The 17,867-nt window shown below is 41.3% G+C and overlaps 1 protein-coding gene across 7 annotated transcripts in view; it reads right to left on the bottom strand.

The window, feature by feature from the left end:
* The window catches only part of LOC124614828, an 83,507-nt gene extending 65,893 nt beyond the window's left edge, over positions 1-17,614 (bottom strand). For 3 of the 7 annotated variants that reach the window (XM_047142980.1, XM_047142982.1, XM_047142975.1), the window contains exons 1-3: positions 17,169-17,614; positions 16,423-17,076; positions 15,679-15,738 (exon numbers count right to left, since the gene is read on the bottom strand). In XM_047142980.1, coding sequence (XP_046998936.1) covers positions 15,679-15,738; positions 16,423-17,076; positions 17,169-17,280 — 826 coding nt within the window. In that variant the 5' untranslated portion in view covers positions 17,281-17,614. The remainder of the gene's footprint in view (positions 1-15,678; positions 15,739-16,422; positions 17,077-17,168) is intronic. The other 4 variants (XM_047142979.1, XM_047142976.1, XM_047142977.1 and 1 more) reach the window with 4 other exon arrangements.
* Between the last annotated feature and the right edge of the window lie 253 nt (positions 17,615-17,867).

Raw genomic sequence — 17,867 nt, 5'->3', positions numbered from 1 at the left:
AAAGCCTATGTGACTATCAGACATTGAGTCGTTCATGTAAACCACTTCAGAGCCCCGGAACACGTCAAGAATCTAGAGGAAATGACAGCAGAGAGCGGCGGGGTTAACGGAGTCCTTAGGGTCATGCAAAAGGTCCAGCCAAAGCTGTGGCCGAGGCATACACCATGGGAGCATATAGGAATGGACCATGGTAAAGGGAAGGACTTCAGTTCAGAGAAAAGGGACGGCAAGGAAACCGCAATCGACAGCCCCAATCCGGGCCACCAATGGGGGAGATGGACTGCCGAGGGCGGGAAAAGGAGATGGTAATTCGCATGCTCAGGGGAACTATGAATGTGTGCTGCATAACTGGTGAGAAGTTGTGCACGTCTGATCTGCAGTGGAGGGACACCAGCCTCCATCAGTACGTTGGTCACCGGACTCGTCCTAAAAGCTCCTGCCGCTACTCAAACTTCACAATGGTGCACAGGATCAAGTAAATACAATGCTGAAGGTGCTCCCAAACCATAAACCACACTCCCATAGTCAATTTGGGATTGGACAATTGCTCCGTAGAGCTGCAGCAGCTTAGAGCGATCTGTACGCCAACTGGTGTTGCTCAGGCAACGGAGGGCATTGAGGTGCTGCCAGCACTTCTGCTTAAGCTGATGAAGATGAGGGAGCTAAGTCAATCGAGTGTCGAAAACCAGTCCTAGGAATTGATATGTCTCCGCTACAGTGAGTGGATTGTCATTAAGGGAAAGCGCGGGTTCCAGATGAACGGTACAACACCGACAGAAGTGCACGAGACAAGACTTTATGGCTGAAAACAAAAACATGGGCTACAGCTCTTGACTGCACCTTGTGGATGGTTCCCTGGAGGCGCCGCTCAGCAACAACAGCACTGGAGCAGCAGTACGAAATGCAAAAGTCACCTGCATACAGAGAAGGTGAGACGGAGGGCCCTACAGCTGCTGCTAGACCGTTAATGGCCACCAAAAAGAGAGAGAGACACTCAATACAGAGCCCAGCAGGACTCTGTTCTCCTGGATATGGATGGAACTATGGGAGTCACCAACTTTGACATGGAAAGTACGGAGCAACAGGAAGTTATGGATAAAAATCGGGAGTGGTCCCCAGAGATCCCACTCACACAATGTGGCAAGGATACGATGTCGCCAAGCTGTGTTGTATGCTTTATGTAAGTCAAGAAAGATGGCAATCAGGTGTTGCCATCTGGAAAAGGATGTTCAGATGGCAGACTCAATGGACACTAGATTATCAGTGGTAGACCGACCCTGGCAGAAGCCGCCCTGACATGCAGCCAGCAAGCCATGAGACTCCAGGACCCAACCCAACCGCCAACATGCCATATGTTCCAGGAGCATATAAAGAACGTTGGTGAGGCTGATGGTCCGATAGCTATCCACATCAAGTGGGTTTTTACCGAGTTTGAGCACTGGAATGATGGTGCTCTCCCGCCATTGCCATGGAAAGACACCACCACACCAGATCCGGTTGAGGATGACGAGAAGATGTCGCTTGTAGTCAGACGAGATATGTTTAATCACCTGGCTGTGGATCCAATCAGGCCCAGCAGCAGTGTCAGGGCAATGAGCAAGGGCATTGAGGAGATCCAACTCTGTAAATGGGGTATTATAGGATTCACTGTAGCGTGTAGTGAAAGAGTACATTCCTTTCCAGCTGCTGTCAGTGTGCGAAAGGCTTGGGGTAATTCTCCAACGCAGAGGCTCGAGCAAAGTGCTCGGCAATTGTGTTTGCGTCAGTACACAACTAGCCATTTATGGTAACACCGAAGACAGTGTTGGGGCCTGGTACCAGGAAAGACATTTGATCTTTGCCCAGACTTGGGAAGGTGATTTATGGCACCCAACAGTGGAGATATATCTCTCCCGATACTCCTCCTGTAATCTGTATATTGAGCAAGCGGTAAAGGAAACAAAAGAAAAATTCGGAGTAGGTATTAAAATTCATGGAGAAGAAGTAAAAACTTTTAGGTTCGCCGATGACATTGTAATTCTGTCGGAGACAGCAAAGGACTTGGAAGAGCAGTTGAACGGAATGGACAGTGTCTTGAAAGGAGGATATAAGAGGAACATCAACAAAAGCAAAACGAGGATAATGGAATGTAGTCAAATTAAATCGGGTGATGCTGAGGGAATTAGATTAGGAAATGAGACACTTAAAGTAGTAAAGGAGTTTTGCTATTTAGAGAGTAAAATAACTGATGATGGTCGAAGTAGAGAGGATAAAAAATGTAGACTGGCAATGGCAAGGAAATCGTTTCTGAAGAAGAGAAATTTGTTAACATCGAGTATAGATTTAAGTGTCAGGAAGTCATTTCTGAAAGTATTTGTATGGAGTGTAGCCATGTATGGAAGTGAAACATGAACAATAACTACTTTGGACAAGAAGAGAATAGAAGCTTTCGAAATGTGGTGCTACAGAAGAATGCTGAAGATAAGGTGGGTAGATCACGTAACTAATGAGGAGGTATTTAATAGGATTGGGGAGAAAGGAAGTTTGTGGCACAACTTGACTAGAAGAAGGGATCGGTTGGTAGGACATGTTTTGAGGGATCAAGGGATCACAAATTTAGCATTGGAGGGCAGCGTGGAGGGTAAAAATCGTAGAGGGAGACCAAGAGATGAATACACTAAGCAGATTCAGAAGGATGTAGGTTGCAGTGGGTACTTGGAGATGAAGCTTGCACAGGATAGAGTAGCATGGAGAGCTGCATCAAACCAGTCTCAGGACTGAAGACCACAACAACAACTCCTCCTTCCATTTTTTGGAAAGGTAGTGAACATGGGCATGGAGCCGTTTAAAGGCTATGAGGTGCTCCAGCGAAGGGTGCTGCTTATGCCACTGTAGAGCTCGTTGACACTCCTTAATTGCTTCAGCAACTTCCAGTGACCACCAAGGGACTGCCTTAGGCCTCGGACACCCTAAAAAGCAAGGGATCGCATTTTCTGCCGCAGAAACAATTGTGCTAGTCACCTGCTCAACTATCATATCGTTGTTAGTGCGTGGGGGAGATTCAGCGGTGACAGCAGAGGTGAAAGTTCCCCACTCCGCCTTGTTCAAAGCCCTTCTGGGTAGGCATCCGTGATCCTGACACTGGAGCAGTGACAGAAAGATAACTGGTCACTACGATACAGGCCGTAATGTGCTCTCCTGTGGATAGATGGGAGAAGTCCTGGGCTGCAAATTGATAAATCAATGGTCGACTAACTACCATGAGCCACACTGAAATGTGTGGTGGCCCCAGTATTTAAGAGGCAGAGGTCAAATTATGACAAAAGTTTTGACATCTTTGCCCTGGCCAGTAAGCACTGTACCACGCCACAAGGGGTTATGGACATTAAAAGTTTAGGGAGCTGATCTGTCAGTGCATCTAATACATTCAGGGGTACTGCACCATCTGGAGGGAGATATACCTTTCAGACAGTTATTTCCTGCGTCGTCCTTATTCTGACAGCCACAGCTTCAAAAGGGGTTTGAAGGGGCACATGTTCACTACAGTCCGAGTACGCAAACTCCACCCGACACTTTATTATATTCACTAGGTTCCTGTAATATCCCTTATAGCCAAGGAGGACAGGGGTCCGCATTGCTAGGAATCAGGTTTCCTGGAGGACAATGCAGATAGCAGGTGTAAAGCTTTACAGTTGCCGTAGCTCAGCCAGGCAGTGGAATAAACCGCTGCAATTCCACTGGAGGATGACATCACTGTGAGACTGGGAAGGCATGGAGCATTCAACGAGGCAGTTTATTCCTCAGAGTCATCCGCTGCCACCAATTTATTGCCTGACCAGTTTATATCCATTGTGTCTGAGGGTCTGGCAAGATCTAGGTCCTCATAGGACACCAAAATCTCCACCCCATCCTCAGCCACAGAGCTTCTAGGTAGTGGTGGTGTGGGTGCCACTGGAATTTCCTTGGTCTTAGGGGTTTTCTTTTTGAATTTCTCTCACTGCTCCTTGTGTTTCCCAGGCTGGGAGGACTTCACTGGCTCAGTCTCCATGACTGAAGATGAGCGTGAAGCCCTACGACCAGCTGATTTTGGGCTCTTCAGCCACTGGCAGGTGCCATCTTTCCTACTAGAAGAAACCTTGAAAGGGACTGACCCAAGGGACCCCTTCCTAGTGAGAGAAGCCAACGAAGACTTACGCATCTCTGGCTTAGAAGTGGGGATGGGCATCCTCAATGGATGGAGGGGGGGGAGGGAGGTGGGGGGGGGGGGGAGTGTTGCTCCTGAAGTGGGTGGTGCAGTAGCAACAGGGAGGGAAATGCCCCCCACCATCATGGGGGCAGGTGTAATCTTCCGGCTCAGAGGTGATATGGGTTGGCGGAGCTGATGGTGCCAGAACTGTTGTAGCGTCAGCGTGAAATGATGTCGTACGCACAGGGTGCAGGTGTTAAAATTTTCTCTTAGCTGCAGTGTAGGTCAGTCTGTCCTGGGTCTTGCACTCTGATTTTCTTTTTTTTTTTGGAGAGCAAGGCGAATGGTGCTCTCTGGATGTGAGACAGATGGGGGTGGGGCACATGGAGTATTGGGATGTGATGCACGTCCACAATCTTGGCATATGACACTGTAAGTACAGCAGAAAGACATATGGCCGAACTTCCAACACTTAAAGCTACGCATCGGGGGAGGGATATAGGGCTTTATATCACACAGATATACCATCACATTGACCTTCTCGGGCAATGTACCACCCTCAAAGGCGAAGATGAAGGCACTGGTGGCAACCTGATTATCCTTCGGACCCCGGTGGACACCCCAGAGGAAATGTACACCTCGCCGCTCTAAATTGGCGTGCAGCTCATCATCGGGATGCAAAATAAAGTCACTGTGAAATATGATACCCTGGTCCCTATTTAAGCTCTTATGGGGCATGATGGTTACAGAAACATCCATAGCCTGTCACAAGTGACTAACTCCCCTGACTGGGCAGAGGATGCTGTTTTGATCAAGATTGACCCAGATCTTATTTTGGATAAGCCCTGCACCTCCCCGAACTTGTCCTCTAAATGCTCAACAAAAAACTGAGGCTTTATCGTCATGAAAGATTCCCCATCAGCTCTCGAACATACAAGGTACCAGGGTGAATAATATCTGCTACCATCCTTAGTCTGACGTTCTTTCCATGGTGTGGCCAGGGAGGGGAATAATTTGGGGTTGTACTTCTGTGTATTGAATCGAGCTTGTGATCACTTAGAGACTGCTGGTGTTTCACTACTAGCAAGAGATGATTGACTACGCTTCATCGTGTGTCATATGTCCAGATGTCACCCACTCCGACCAGGGGCCCTCCCCACAGGTGCTACCCAGCCGTCGCAAAGGCCACCTGGCAGGATGGCCATTGCCAGGAGTCCCGATGCCCCAGGGATATGGGCATCTACCCCTTGACATACGTGAAGAGTTAATGGCCTAGCATCAGCAAAGCGATCCCTGTGTGGTCAGGGGGCTACAACCAACAGGGTACATGTTAGCCCCACCACAACGGACTGGCTACCGTGCTGGATATCAGGTACAAAGAAATCCATTGTCACCGTCGATGCAGAAATCGACACTGCGTAGTGCATGCTGGAAAACTCACCCGGGAGATGAAACAGAGCGGCAAACTGAGGTACCTGCCCCAGACGGCAATTTTAGGGGTGGTGCGAAATTCATATTCTTTATGGAAAAAATCTTGTTTCACAAAGTGCCTAGCATCCTGCACACATTGGTATATCGATTACTCATCAATATGAAATGCATCCCTGTTGGTTTTTGAGCACATTCCAAGATGATTCCTGAATGAATCATACATTGATTTTTGAATACGTGCATATTGTGTATGTTCTGTGTCTGCCAGAGGAAATCATATTGCATCTAGAAACAAAAACTCTCTCATAGACAAAGGGGTTGGGGCTATACCAGCTGAGCCGAATAAACCCGAACAGGTGAACGTCAATTGCTGTTTGTTTTTGTGGTTGATTGGATGTGTGAATGGTAAGCATTATTATCATCATTAGTGAAATCCATAGATTCAGACTACCGGAGAGAAAATAAACAATAATAGGAATAAGGAGTAAGAAGGATAATATGTTATCTTCTTAGTGTCTCCAAGAAAAAAATATTTTTAACAAAATTTTTGCCAGATCACTACAATACTAAGGGCAGGGTTTACAGCCCCTGGTGAGCATCTTCGTAAGTTCAATTTTTGGACCAGCACCGAAAATGAGTTGTATGAACACGTAGTGACACCTACCAGACAATAAATGCAGAGTGAGTAAACTGGTGATTCTGGCAGGGCTACCGAAGTTAGCCGGAAAATAAGTTTTGGCAATGGCAGGAGTAGTTACAGAATTAGTGATGACAAGATTGATTGTTAGAATGAGGAAATAGAAGAGATGTGAACGTCACATGATTATATGGAAGAATGATTATTCCAAATTTATACATAAGTTTCTTACTACTAGTTCTCGATCTCACGCTTGAGAAACTGGAGCATTATGAATGAAATAGGCCTAATAGGCATTTGATATTGGTTCTGTATCCTGTACAGCTATTTACAGGGTGTCCAGAAAAGGCCTCCCTGATTTCAAAATTAAATATCTCGAAAACAAAGATCAATAGAGGAATGCAGTAAACGGTGTGTTTATTGTGAAAGCTGTAAGAAGTTTACACAGCAGTTTGAAATAATAGTTACAAAATCTGCTAACAGATGGCGCTGTACGCTGTACAGCTCATATCAGCATACATAAGCGAAATAATCGTATGAAAACAATCTTTGCAAACAATCAGATCACAATGTTTTCAAAATGTTCACCATTGGCACTACAGAGGTGGCGCAAATGAAGAATGAAATTTGCCATCACATTTCGAAGTGTCTCAACCGAAATGGATTCACATGCCACAGCGATCGCCGATTCAAGCTCGTCCAGCGTGGCGGGATGCTTTGGGTAGACCATGTCTTCCACTGTGCCCCACAAAAAGAAGTCACAGGGAGTCAAATCCAGCGAATATGGAGGCAAATCCATGCCTGCACCAGTAAATTTGGGATATTCCAAAGCAATGACTCGATTCCCGAAGTATTCCTCAAGAAATCTAAACACTTGTTCAGTCCGATGTGGTCAGGCTCCATCTTGCATAAACCATTCAATACCTGGTCGATCCCGTAACGTTTGCTGTGTGGCGACAAATTGTTCCAAAATTGCAACGTAACGCGTGCCAGTGACTGTTTCTCGAATGAAAAAAGGGCCAATAATGCCTCTGCTGCATACTGCAGCCCACACAGTAACTTTAGGAGAATACAGGGGTTTCGCTTCACACCAATATAGCTTTTCGGAACCCCAAAATCACCAGTTCTGCATATTCACGTATCCATTCAGGTGGAAGTGTGCTTCATCTGTAAACCAGATGCAGCCAACATCAAACCCTTCACTATCAATTAGCAAAGGCAACCCTTTGTTGCACAGCTCGTACGGGTATGGCCTTGCGCCTTTGAATTTTGAATGGAAACATGTGTAGGCTCTTTCTCAGTATTTTATGCATGCTGGAACACTTCAAACCGGTCTCAGATGCAATTCTACGGATGGGTGACATTGGATATCACTGAATAATTCCAGAAACTGCGGTTTGCTTGCGGCCAAAATGCCCCACTAGATCAGTTACGCTGCTTGTTCGTTGAAATTTTGCGAAGAGCGTACAAATGGTTTTTGCATCAGGTCCTTTTGGAACATTAAATCATGCTTGAAAACTTCGCCTTGTTGCCATAGGACTCTCTTCGAACCTGTGGTACTCTAGCGCCAGAAAAACACGTTGTTCAATGGAGTGCATGGTTTTAATCTCTTCCTTTGGTACACTAACCTCCTTTCACTTTTCAATAGTGGAACTGATCGCTCTGGGCTTCAGATCACTATTTATACTAGGCATTACATATGGCGATTACAGTGCCATCTGTTAGCAGCTTTTGTAACTATTATTTCAAACTGCTGTATAAACTTCTTACAGCTTTCACAATAAACATACCGTTTACTGCATTCCTCTATCGATCTTTGTTTTCGAGATATTTAATTTTGAAACCAGAGAGTCCTTTTCTGGACACCCTGTATGTAAATAAGGTCAATAAAAATGACCATGTGTGGCAAAGCAGCATCATTTATTTGGCATGTGTTGCAATTGCTGCAATATTAGATAAAATGAAATAAGCATTTCTCACAGACAGTGGGAAAATATATGTAATCAAATTGAGAAATCACACCAGTCTTGGGTACTATTCATATTAACAGCTTTTTCAGTATTAGACAAAAACCTTGTCTTTTCATGCAGCATAACATTTGACGAACTTTGATAGGGTAATAGATTCTTTCGCAGAAAGGAAAGCACCTCATGTAAACTTGTGGCAGGAATAGAGAGGAAAAAATGCTTGGACCTAAGGTTTTAAGAAATGTGTTACTGTCTTATCTCTTGTATTTACAGGTTTTATGTTTCCTAAATTTAATTTATGTCACACAAAAGAGAAAGTTACTAGCCAACAGCCAATAAAGGGTGCAAATTTTCTGAAGAGGTCTTATTCACACACTCGCAAATAATCCCATCCAGTATTACGTCCAAGTGTCTTTCTTCTTCTTTAAGGTGGTGATGGGGAGGGGGGGGGGGGATGTTAATCTGGCCAACTGAGAGCAGGAGAGTCACCACAAGACTTTTCAATTTGCACTGTTCTGAATATAGATTTGATGGCTTAAATTACAAAACATACAAATTTGAGTTCTTGCAATAGAAGAATGCTGTTTGAAGAGACATGGCACTGCACTCTGGCACACTTAAGACCAAATAACATGCCTTACATTTCCTTGAACTTTGATATATCATGCTCATCAGAAAGATGTGCACTACAAAATGAACATATCTTTGAAAAATCCATTTTTACTTATTTTTTGTTTCCAATGTCCTATCTCAAATGCTTGAGAGGGGTAGGGCACTACTATCAAGCTTTTTCCCCAGTTCGTAAACATATTAGATCTAGGGGTGGGAGAAACTAACGATACAGAACTACTGTCATTAATCATGATATCCAGGAACAAACACAGATAATATATGTCCTCAAATTAATGTTCAGTTATTCTGAACCTTTATTATTGCAATTAATTAGTAAAAATACCAACAGAACATAGCACTGCAAATACAGCTATTCATGAAAATAATATATCTATATTTCAATTTTAAGTTTATGGAAGGAACATACCTGCATCTACATTACACTGCTATTCACACTTAAGCACTTAATAGGGGCTTCATCAAATAATTACAAATTATTTTTCTACCATTTTACTCTCTAATAGCATGCAGGAAAACAAAAACTTAAATCTTTTTCAGTGTAAGTTGCGATTTCTCTTATTTTATTTTGATGGTCATTTCTCCCTTTGTAGGTGGGAGTTGACAAAATACTTTCACATTCGGAGGAGAAAGTTGGTGACTGAAATTTCATGAAAGGATCTCACTGAAACAATAACTACTCCATTTTGATGTTTGCCACCCCAATTTGTGTATCATATCTTCCTCTTCTCTGAACTGTTCCAATGCCTGCTATAAGACCTACCTGGTAAGTACCCTACATACTGCACAATAATACACCAGAAGAAGACATGCAAGGGTAATGTACGCAATCTCTTTAGTAGATTTGTTGCATCTTCAGTAAGTATTGCCAATAAAATAAGGTCTCTGGTTTGTCTTCTCCACAACATTTTCTGTGTGATCGTTCCAATTTAAGTTATTTGTAACTGTATGTCCTAGATATTTAGTTGAAATGACAGTTGCTAAATTTGTGAGATTTATCATGTTACCAAAATTTAATGAATTCCTTTTACAATCCAAGAGCATCTGAATGTTAAATGACAGCATCATCTTCAAACAGTCTAAGAGGGCTGCTCAAATTTTCCGTTAATCATTTATATACATCAGCAACAGCAGATGGCGTGGAACACTTCTTTGTGAAACCACCAGTTATCACTTCTGTTTTAAATTTTGACTTTCCATCAGTTTCTACAAACTGACCTTTCCGACTAGAAATCACAAATCCAACAACACAATTGTAACAGTACTCCATAGTCACACAATTTTATTAGAAGCTGAGCAATGCTGTCTATAGCTTCTGGAAATATATAAATATAGATTGATTACTCTGTGTGAATAAAGAGCCACTTGTGTTTCAAAGTAATATTTCATGAATGAAAACCGTGTCAACAGATCCTTCTCTTCGAGGCAAATCATGATGTTACCTATGTTTCAGAATCCTATTGCAAATCAGGATCAGTGATATGAGTCTATAATTCAGCAAATTTCTTTCATTTCTGTTCTTGCGTTTTGGTGTGATCTGTGCAACTTTCCATACTTTAGGTACATCTCTTTCTTCAAGCAAGCAGTTTTATGTAAATTTGCTAAATATGGAGTTATTACATTGGTATATATATCAAGAATCAAGATGGCACTGCAGTCAATTCATGTAACAGTGATCTGTGTACATCTTAAAAAGGCCTAACATCCAACAACACCACCTTCATTTAAGTATTAGGCTAGTAAGACATGGATAATAAAACTAAACCAAACAGACTAAGAGAAACAACCTCTACAGTATAATTCATGAACATGGTGCAAGGCAACATGAATTCTATGAAACTACTGTAATCAATGCAACTAAATAAATGTGTGGCTCCCAGCTGAGTGGAAACCATTCAATTTCACTGTATTTTGGCAGACTGCACACTGTATAGTGTTACAAACCTAAGGTTTGCACATACAAGGCTTGAAAGAAATGTAATGAGAAAATTTTTAGCTACCATATTTTTTTCCTTTTTACATCCATCGAGACTGTCCCTTTAAAAATAACTCTCAGCAGCAATTACATAACAATTTTGTAACCGATTTCTAGTCTTCTATGCAGTTCTGGGACACTTCTGCTAAAGCACCATTCAGCTCACTGTAGACACATCTGGATATCATCTGTAGTACCAATGTGATGCCATTTGAAGTGTTTTTCATGTTGGGCAATAAAACAAAGTCATACAATGAGATCCAGCTAACAGAGAAGCTGAGGAATCACAAAAACATTATTTGTTAGCAAAAATTCATTGATGTAGTTTGCCCTGTGAGAGGGTGCTGCAACCAAGTCTGAGCAGTTCTTCAAGCACTTGCCAGTAAAAAGTCTAAATGATGTTTTCTACTGTAGGCAAAATTTCTCGTAGACAATCCCCAAACCGAAAAAATAAAGAGTATCTAGCTGATTTCCCATCTTCTCATTCATAATTTACTGAGATTGGGAGAGAGTCCTTACATAAGCCCTTTGCAATTTTTTTCAGAAATCACAGAGGTAGTTCAGAGTTTCACAGTATTTGATACACAGCATTTTTGCACACCTGTCCATGTTTGTAATGCATATGATAAACACAATTTCTTTTCAGACACTTCCAACACTCATGTAGCAACTAAACAAAGTTCAAACTGGTACTAAGTCAAATGCACAATTCAACTCACATGCTGTGCGAAGAATAAGGTAATTGCATTGTTACCTCAAACATGTTCTTGCCAGTCTTATTCCTTTTTTTTAACAAATCTTTTATATTATTAACTATGGACAGAAGGAGAGACCTTTGTTTGCAACTGCCTACTGATACACTGGGCAAGAAAAGATGTATTTATGTTCTTATTGTGCCTTGAACCTGTGTGTGAGAGATTGATACTTGTCTTGCATTCTCTTGAGGCACAAACAGCACTCAGACCTCACTGAGCTGCACCCTTATTTTGCATCTCTAGACACTAGGGCTCCAACATATACATGATGTTTAAAACAAAGGGTATCTTACTCCTACAGGAGATAGTGGGGATCGAAATTAGAAAGAAGTTACGTAAGAACATGTTTGTTGCAAAATGAGCTATTATGTTCTTTGGTAGCCATGTGCCAACAGCAGCAGTGGTTAAATGTGGTAGTTGCCTATTCTCAAACCTTAACTGTTTTCTCACAGAAAAAAAGATTTCTAAGAATACATCTTGTTGGCCTCTGATTTTCTCCTGTCTTAAGATAAAGGCATGTGCAACACTGTTGATGGGTATAGTACACAGTGATGTCTTTAAATTACCACATAGATAAAACATGAAATATTGATTAGGTTAATTGGGAATCTGTGCAACTGGACTTCCTTGACCTTTGCACAATAAATATTATTAATGTATAAGGATTTACATGGAGCAAAAATCACATCTGTCATTTTTTCTGTAAGGGGCAAATGTCTTCATAGTGTAGAGAATTTGTCACATACACACACCGAGCGAGGTGGCACAGTGGTTAGACACTGGACTCTCATTCGGGAGGACGACGGTTCAATCCCGTGTCCGGCCATCTTGATTTAGGTTTCCCATGATTTTCCTAAATCACTCCAGGCAAATGCCGGGATGGTTCCTCTGAAAGGGCACGGCTGACTTCCTTCCCTAAACCGATGAGACCGATGACCACGCTGTCTGGTATCCTTCCCCAAACAACCAACCAACCAACCAACATACACACATTGGTAATGAGTAGCTGCTTATATCGATGGCACAGTGTATGACTGTGCCACAGCCTTTGACTACGTATTAATACCAAGGTAAATTTGATGCCCTGATACCATGAATGATAAAAAGTTTCTTTTGATTTGCCACAATGTATTTACAGGAGTAATTCACTACTTCATTTTATGAGTATCTAACATCATTCATAAATAAAATGCAAGGTATTAACTAATTGTCTTCACTGGCAGGTTAAAAGAAATGACATAACTAATCTGGCAAGTAATTATGTAACCCATAGCATGCACATACTGGCTGTTTTTCAAATAGAATGTGATGTTATAGATGTCATTTGATAGACATTAGAAGCATTGAAATACTGATGCATTCAATACTAGAAATCTGTTATATCAAAATGTCTAAATATTGTAACTTATTTCATTTCAATAACCATAACAAACACACTATACACATTTCATCACCAAAAGTGTATTCAAAATCTAGAGACCAATGTGTAAACAATGGGATGCCGACAACGATTAGGTAAGAACTTACTTGTCAAACAAACCCCCTTGCTCTCAGACATGAAACAAATCCGAGAATTGAAATTCATTAACTTCAAATTAAATAAATTTTTCACACACCATATGTACACAGAACGAACAAGCAAATGAAATACCTAACTCACCTACTTAGCCCCGAATAACCACTCTTCCCGTTATCAACTAAACAGACAGAAAAATAGAAACATCCCCTTCAAAATAAACCACACCGAACAGAAAATACTTAAAAACACAAAATTTCCTCCTCTCCCCACCCCCTACCCCTAAAAAAAAATGGTAGCACAAAGAAAATGCTATACCACGTAATTTACAAATCCAAAATAAAATAGAGTACAAGACCCAGTCTCATTTTTTTTAAGATTTACAGTCTATTATACCCCCTACATGAAGCACAATATCCCAAAACCGTAGTCAACCTCATCTCAATATGGCTAATCATTTAACACCCCACTCATTATTTCCCCATCCGTCCTAAAATAACTTCAGAATCAACCCCCTCCGCCCCAAAATAAAAACTCTCCATATGTTTCTTCCACTTCCCACACTTCACAAAAGCCAACTCCTCAATTTCCACAACCACCTCAGGTACCCCTATACCTGACCGATTAACAAAGCACTTTTTTAAAAAAACAAAACCAGTCAATAAAATTTTCACCAACACCCATCTCGTGGGTGCAATGCTGCAAGCATGAGTAATATTAACAAAAACAACACACAACATAAATGATACTGCAGATCAACAGTACAGATCTCTAAAACCGTGTTCCATGCCAAATAGATTTTCAAACATCCTTCCTATAGCACAACATAAAACCATTGCTACTTTGGGAACTAGTAAACTTCACCATTTTTATTTGTTTTCTACAGTGGTGACACTTTAATTATAGACCAAAACCCAGTTCACCCACAGAAAAGCAATGGTGTTAAAAATAACCATTTCCCGCATCAACATACACTAGATCTGGCAGTACAATCTACGAACTCTGAACTTAGGTAACAACTTTTACAAATAAAAAGACACCCAAACCTTCTCAATATTGAAACTGATGACAAGAGAGTGAGTGATACCTAAAGCAACCACTACATTGTATCACTACAACAATACTGGCAAAAGCAAACCAGTCATACTGACTATATGGTGACTAGGAATCTATCCATATCATAATATTGTCATTATTCCATCCTGGATCCTCCATTGTTAAACAGTATTAAATTCAGAAAATCTGTATTACAATACAGTCAAAGACTGTCCACCAAGAATTACGATGCATATTATGGTCTTACTTCATATTACAACTACAGTTTTGAATAAAGGGCTAGTGGTGGGGAGCAGCAAATTAACCTTTACTAAGATACTAGTATAAACCAGAAAACCTTCCCACCATTACTTTTTAAAAATGCATCAGTTGTGCAGAATACATAAGGTCTGCATTTTAATTTTTCTTAAGTAACTGAATGAATTAATGACAATTAGACAAACTCATCAATAATTCAATCAGCATAGAATAAATAAACTTGTTTGTGGAAGAAAACAGGCAAGCTTCCTCTTCAAAGAAACCATCCCAGTAGAAAATGAAAATTTGGCAGGTGAGAACTATGTACACACTAACATGGGATTAGTAAACAGTGCTGCACTGCAAAGGGACTTAATGGTGTCTTTAACACGGTGAAGTTCTGAGCCTCAAAAACTTAGCAGTGGGTGACATCACAAAGCAAAAACACATTAGCTAAACAGTAACTCACTAACAGGACCCCCTCAAGAATAGAAGGCTTCACAGATTGGGTACAGATGTTCTTGTCATTGACATATTAAAAAACTTAAATACATCATTGAGGGAAACAGAGGGTTTTTATCAAGAACATAAATGTAACTATTGAATGTGAAATGAAAGGGAAAAAAAAGATAAGACATTTGTAGGCTTTGCTAGCTCACACTCAAATTATATCATTACCTTTGAGTGCAACCTAGAGCTTTTCTCAACAACCCAAAGGGGGATAAAAGGAGGCGGTGACATTGATACTCAAATCAGATGGCATTATCACTGTTCAACACACTTGCTATGTCCACTAAACTACAGAGGTCCATTATATAAAGCAATCCACCCCCCCCCCCCCTTCCCACCACTCCTGTCAATGGATCAACATCTTCACAGTTTGTATGTCTAATACACAGTGTTATCTGAACTATCCACAAAAACTACATACAATATTCTAAAGGAAACATATGAATGGCCTCTACAACAAAAATACAAACAAAACTACTGCAGATGTCATCTGCATAATGTATGTTGTCACGTTTCAAAGAGTATTTCGATGGCTCACATCTTTCAATAGACCTGTAAAGATTCTCCCCCCCCCCCATTTTATTCTCAGTAACCTAAATCGCATACACTAAAATTTGCACATAGACGTACAGAACTCAAATAATTCAGATATTTTGAAAAGTATAAAATCCTTATTACAGTACTTTTAACTAAGAAGAAACACACTTTGTGCCAAATTTATTTTAATGTACTCAGTTCTGAAGGTAACTGCACCTGGCACAATAGATGTATTTTAAATAGTGCAAAAAATTATACATACTACCTCCATCTCTGATGAAAGTTTCTGGCTGCCCACCCTTGAAATGTGCAACAGCAGCACCTGGGAAACCAAATAAAAATAATTTTGATATTGTTATGAAATACAATAGAGGGAAATTTCTACATCCATACAATAGAGGCAAATTTCTACATCCAATAATTTCATCAAAACAAAGCTACACATTCTTAGTCACTATCTCTCTCTCTCTCTCTCTCTCTCTCTCTCTCTCTCTCTCTCTCTCCCTTCTATTAATTTTTCAAACAACATGTAGGCTACAGTATGAAGTTTTGAATTTACTCAAATTTTAGTATCATACACCACAGATAAATATTAATCAATGACAGTAATACCTATTCAGTGATTTATAACTCCATTATACCCTCCTCCCTCCCTCTGCCACCATCCTCTTATTTCCATCCTCTGCCAAGCAGACGGGGTGTTTCAAGGTATCAACTATCTCTTTAACTAATTCTTCCTCAATTTCATACCTACCCATATTTGTTGTCCAGTGACAATTTCTAATGAGGCCATTTATTTCAGCTACAGAATTTCAACTGATTTAATATCTTGTGTGGAACACCACGAGAATTATCACACCAAAAATTAGCCTTATGGCTAGAATAATTCGTTTATTGAGACAAAAATCTCGGATCAACAACCCTAAATAAGGTATTTTACACCAACTAGCTCTCAACATCAACTGCAACACTAAGTGCAAATCTCTGTATAGCCAAAGTATTGTACCACTAAATTTTCCTCTCCTTCGCTGTCGCCCACGTCCACCATTCGAAGGCTTCCTCTGTGACTGTTTACCTCTCCAATCTGAACGCTTAGTCCTCCGCAGTGTATGAGTGCCATACTGACTGCCGTCAGATTCCACTGCCACTGCTCTTGATGCGTGTGGCTCTTCAGAAAATGGAGGAAATGTATCCTCTGTAGCCTGGGCACCTTTTGATGACTCCTTCACGACGTCTTTCGACACGAAACTTGGTTTCTTGATTTGCAGGTGCTGGCTCCGCTCTCCACTATTAACAGAATCAACATCCTTGTACTGACTAGGAAATTTATGTTGCGCACTGATAAAATCTTCGTTATTACTACTTTGCTTTAAATTTTCATTTAAGGAACTTCCTTTTGATCGGATCCTCACTGACCTTAACTGTTTTAGGATGTACTCGTAACGATCCGTCAAGAAATTTACTTGCTCTTGAAGGACTAGGACTTTATGCTGGGAATTATTGAGTTCACTATGTACGTAAACAGTCGTCGGGACAGCAGCAACGATTAACGCAGCAGTAACCAACGCATTTAAAATAGTTACTGTTGTCAGCACACTGTTCCTCTGCAACCTGACGTTAGTATCGAATTTTAGTGTCAGGTTTGTCGGTAACAGATGATCTGAAACAATTATTCGATGGTAAAGCAACGGTACATCTTTCGTACTCCTCGACAATAAGAAAAATTTACTTAAAAATACGCTGTGTCCTCACCTGTCAACGGCCCTACTTTCTTCTCCGGCTTTGAATAAGTTGGTGTTTCATCAAATGTGCAAGACATCACCCTTGGCTTCCTTCTAGCAGTGTACGCACCAGGACCTACCATCGCGGCGTCAGCAATCACAAATCAGGCGAAGGCAGAAACGGTGTAACCATGATTTGCACCAATACACGGTTTTATTTTTAGCCAGTCGGTCCGCAAATTCTGGTCACGAATCCGTGGCAACGGTGCAGTGGAGTACCGTAGCGCAACCACCTGTTGGCATGGCTGTCTACATTGCAAAAGCTGCCGCCCTACACACTGCTGGCCCTGTTGCACAGCACCGCCTGCAGCGCGGTTACTCAGTTCGTCCGTCCTCACAACTTCGCGACCGATACCGATACATACTCATACTAAAATGGCGTTTACGCGCTCCTGCTACACTGCTTGCCTTCTTCAACTCCCGCTTCCTTGTGATGTATAAACAAGCAGTGTTGCCAACATATGGAACGCACAGCTGACTACTCCAGTCACAACTGCAGCTAATGCCGCTAATAAAAGAAAGCAGTTGCCCGAAAGGAACTAGTGAATTTTGTATTAAAGTAACTGTAACAACAAATGAGAGGTCCCACTATAAAAGAATGTGTTTCTATGATAGCAGCCTATAGTTCAGTAGCGCATTAGCAGTGCGAAAATTTTGGCGGGAGGTTGAA

The sequence above is a fragment of the Schistocerca americana genome, chromosome 1 (assembly GCF_021461395.2).
Source record: "Schistocerca americana isolate TAMUIC-IGC-003095 chromosome 1, iqSchAmer2.1, whole genome shotgun sequence".
Classification (NCBI taxonomy): Eukaryota; Metazoa; Arthropoda; class Insecta; order Orthoptera; family Acrididae; genus Schistocerca; species Schistocerca americana.
Note: the sequence above shows the minus strand (reverse complement) of the source record. Positions and strands in the feature narration are given on the sequence as shown.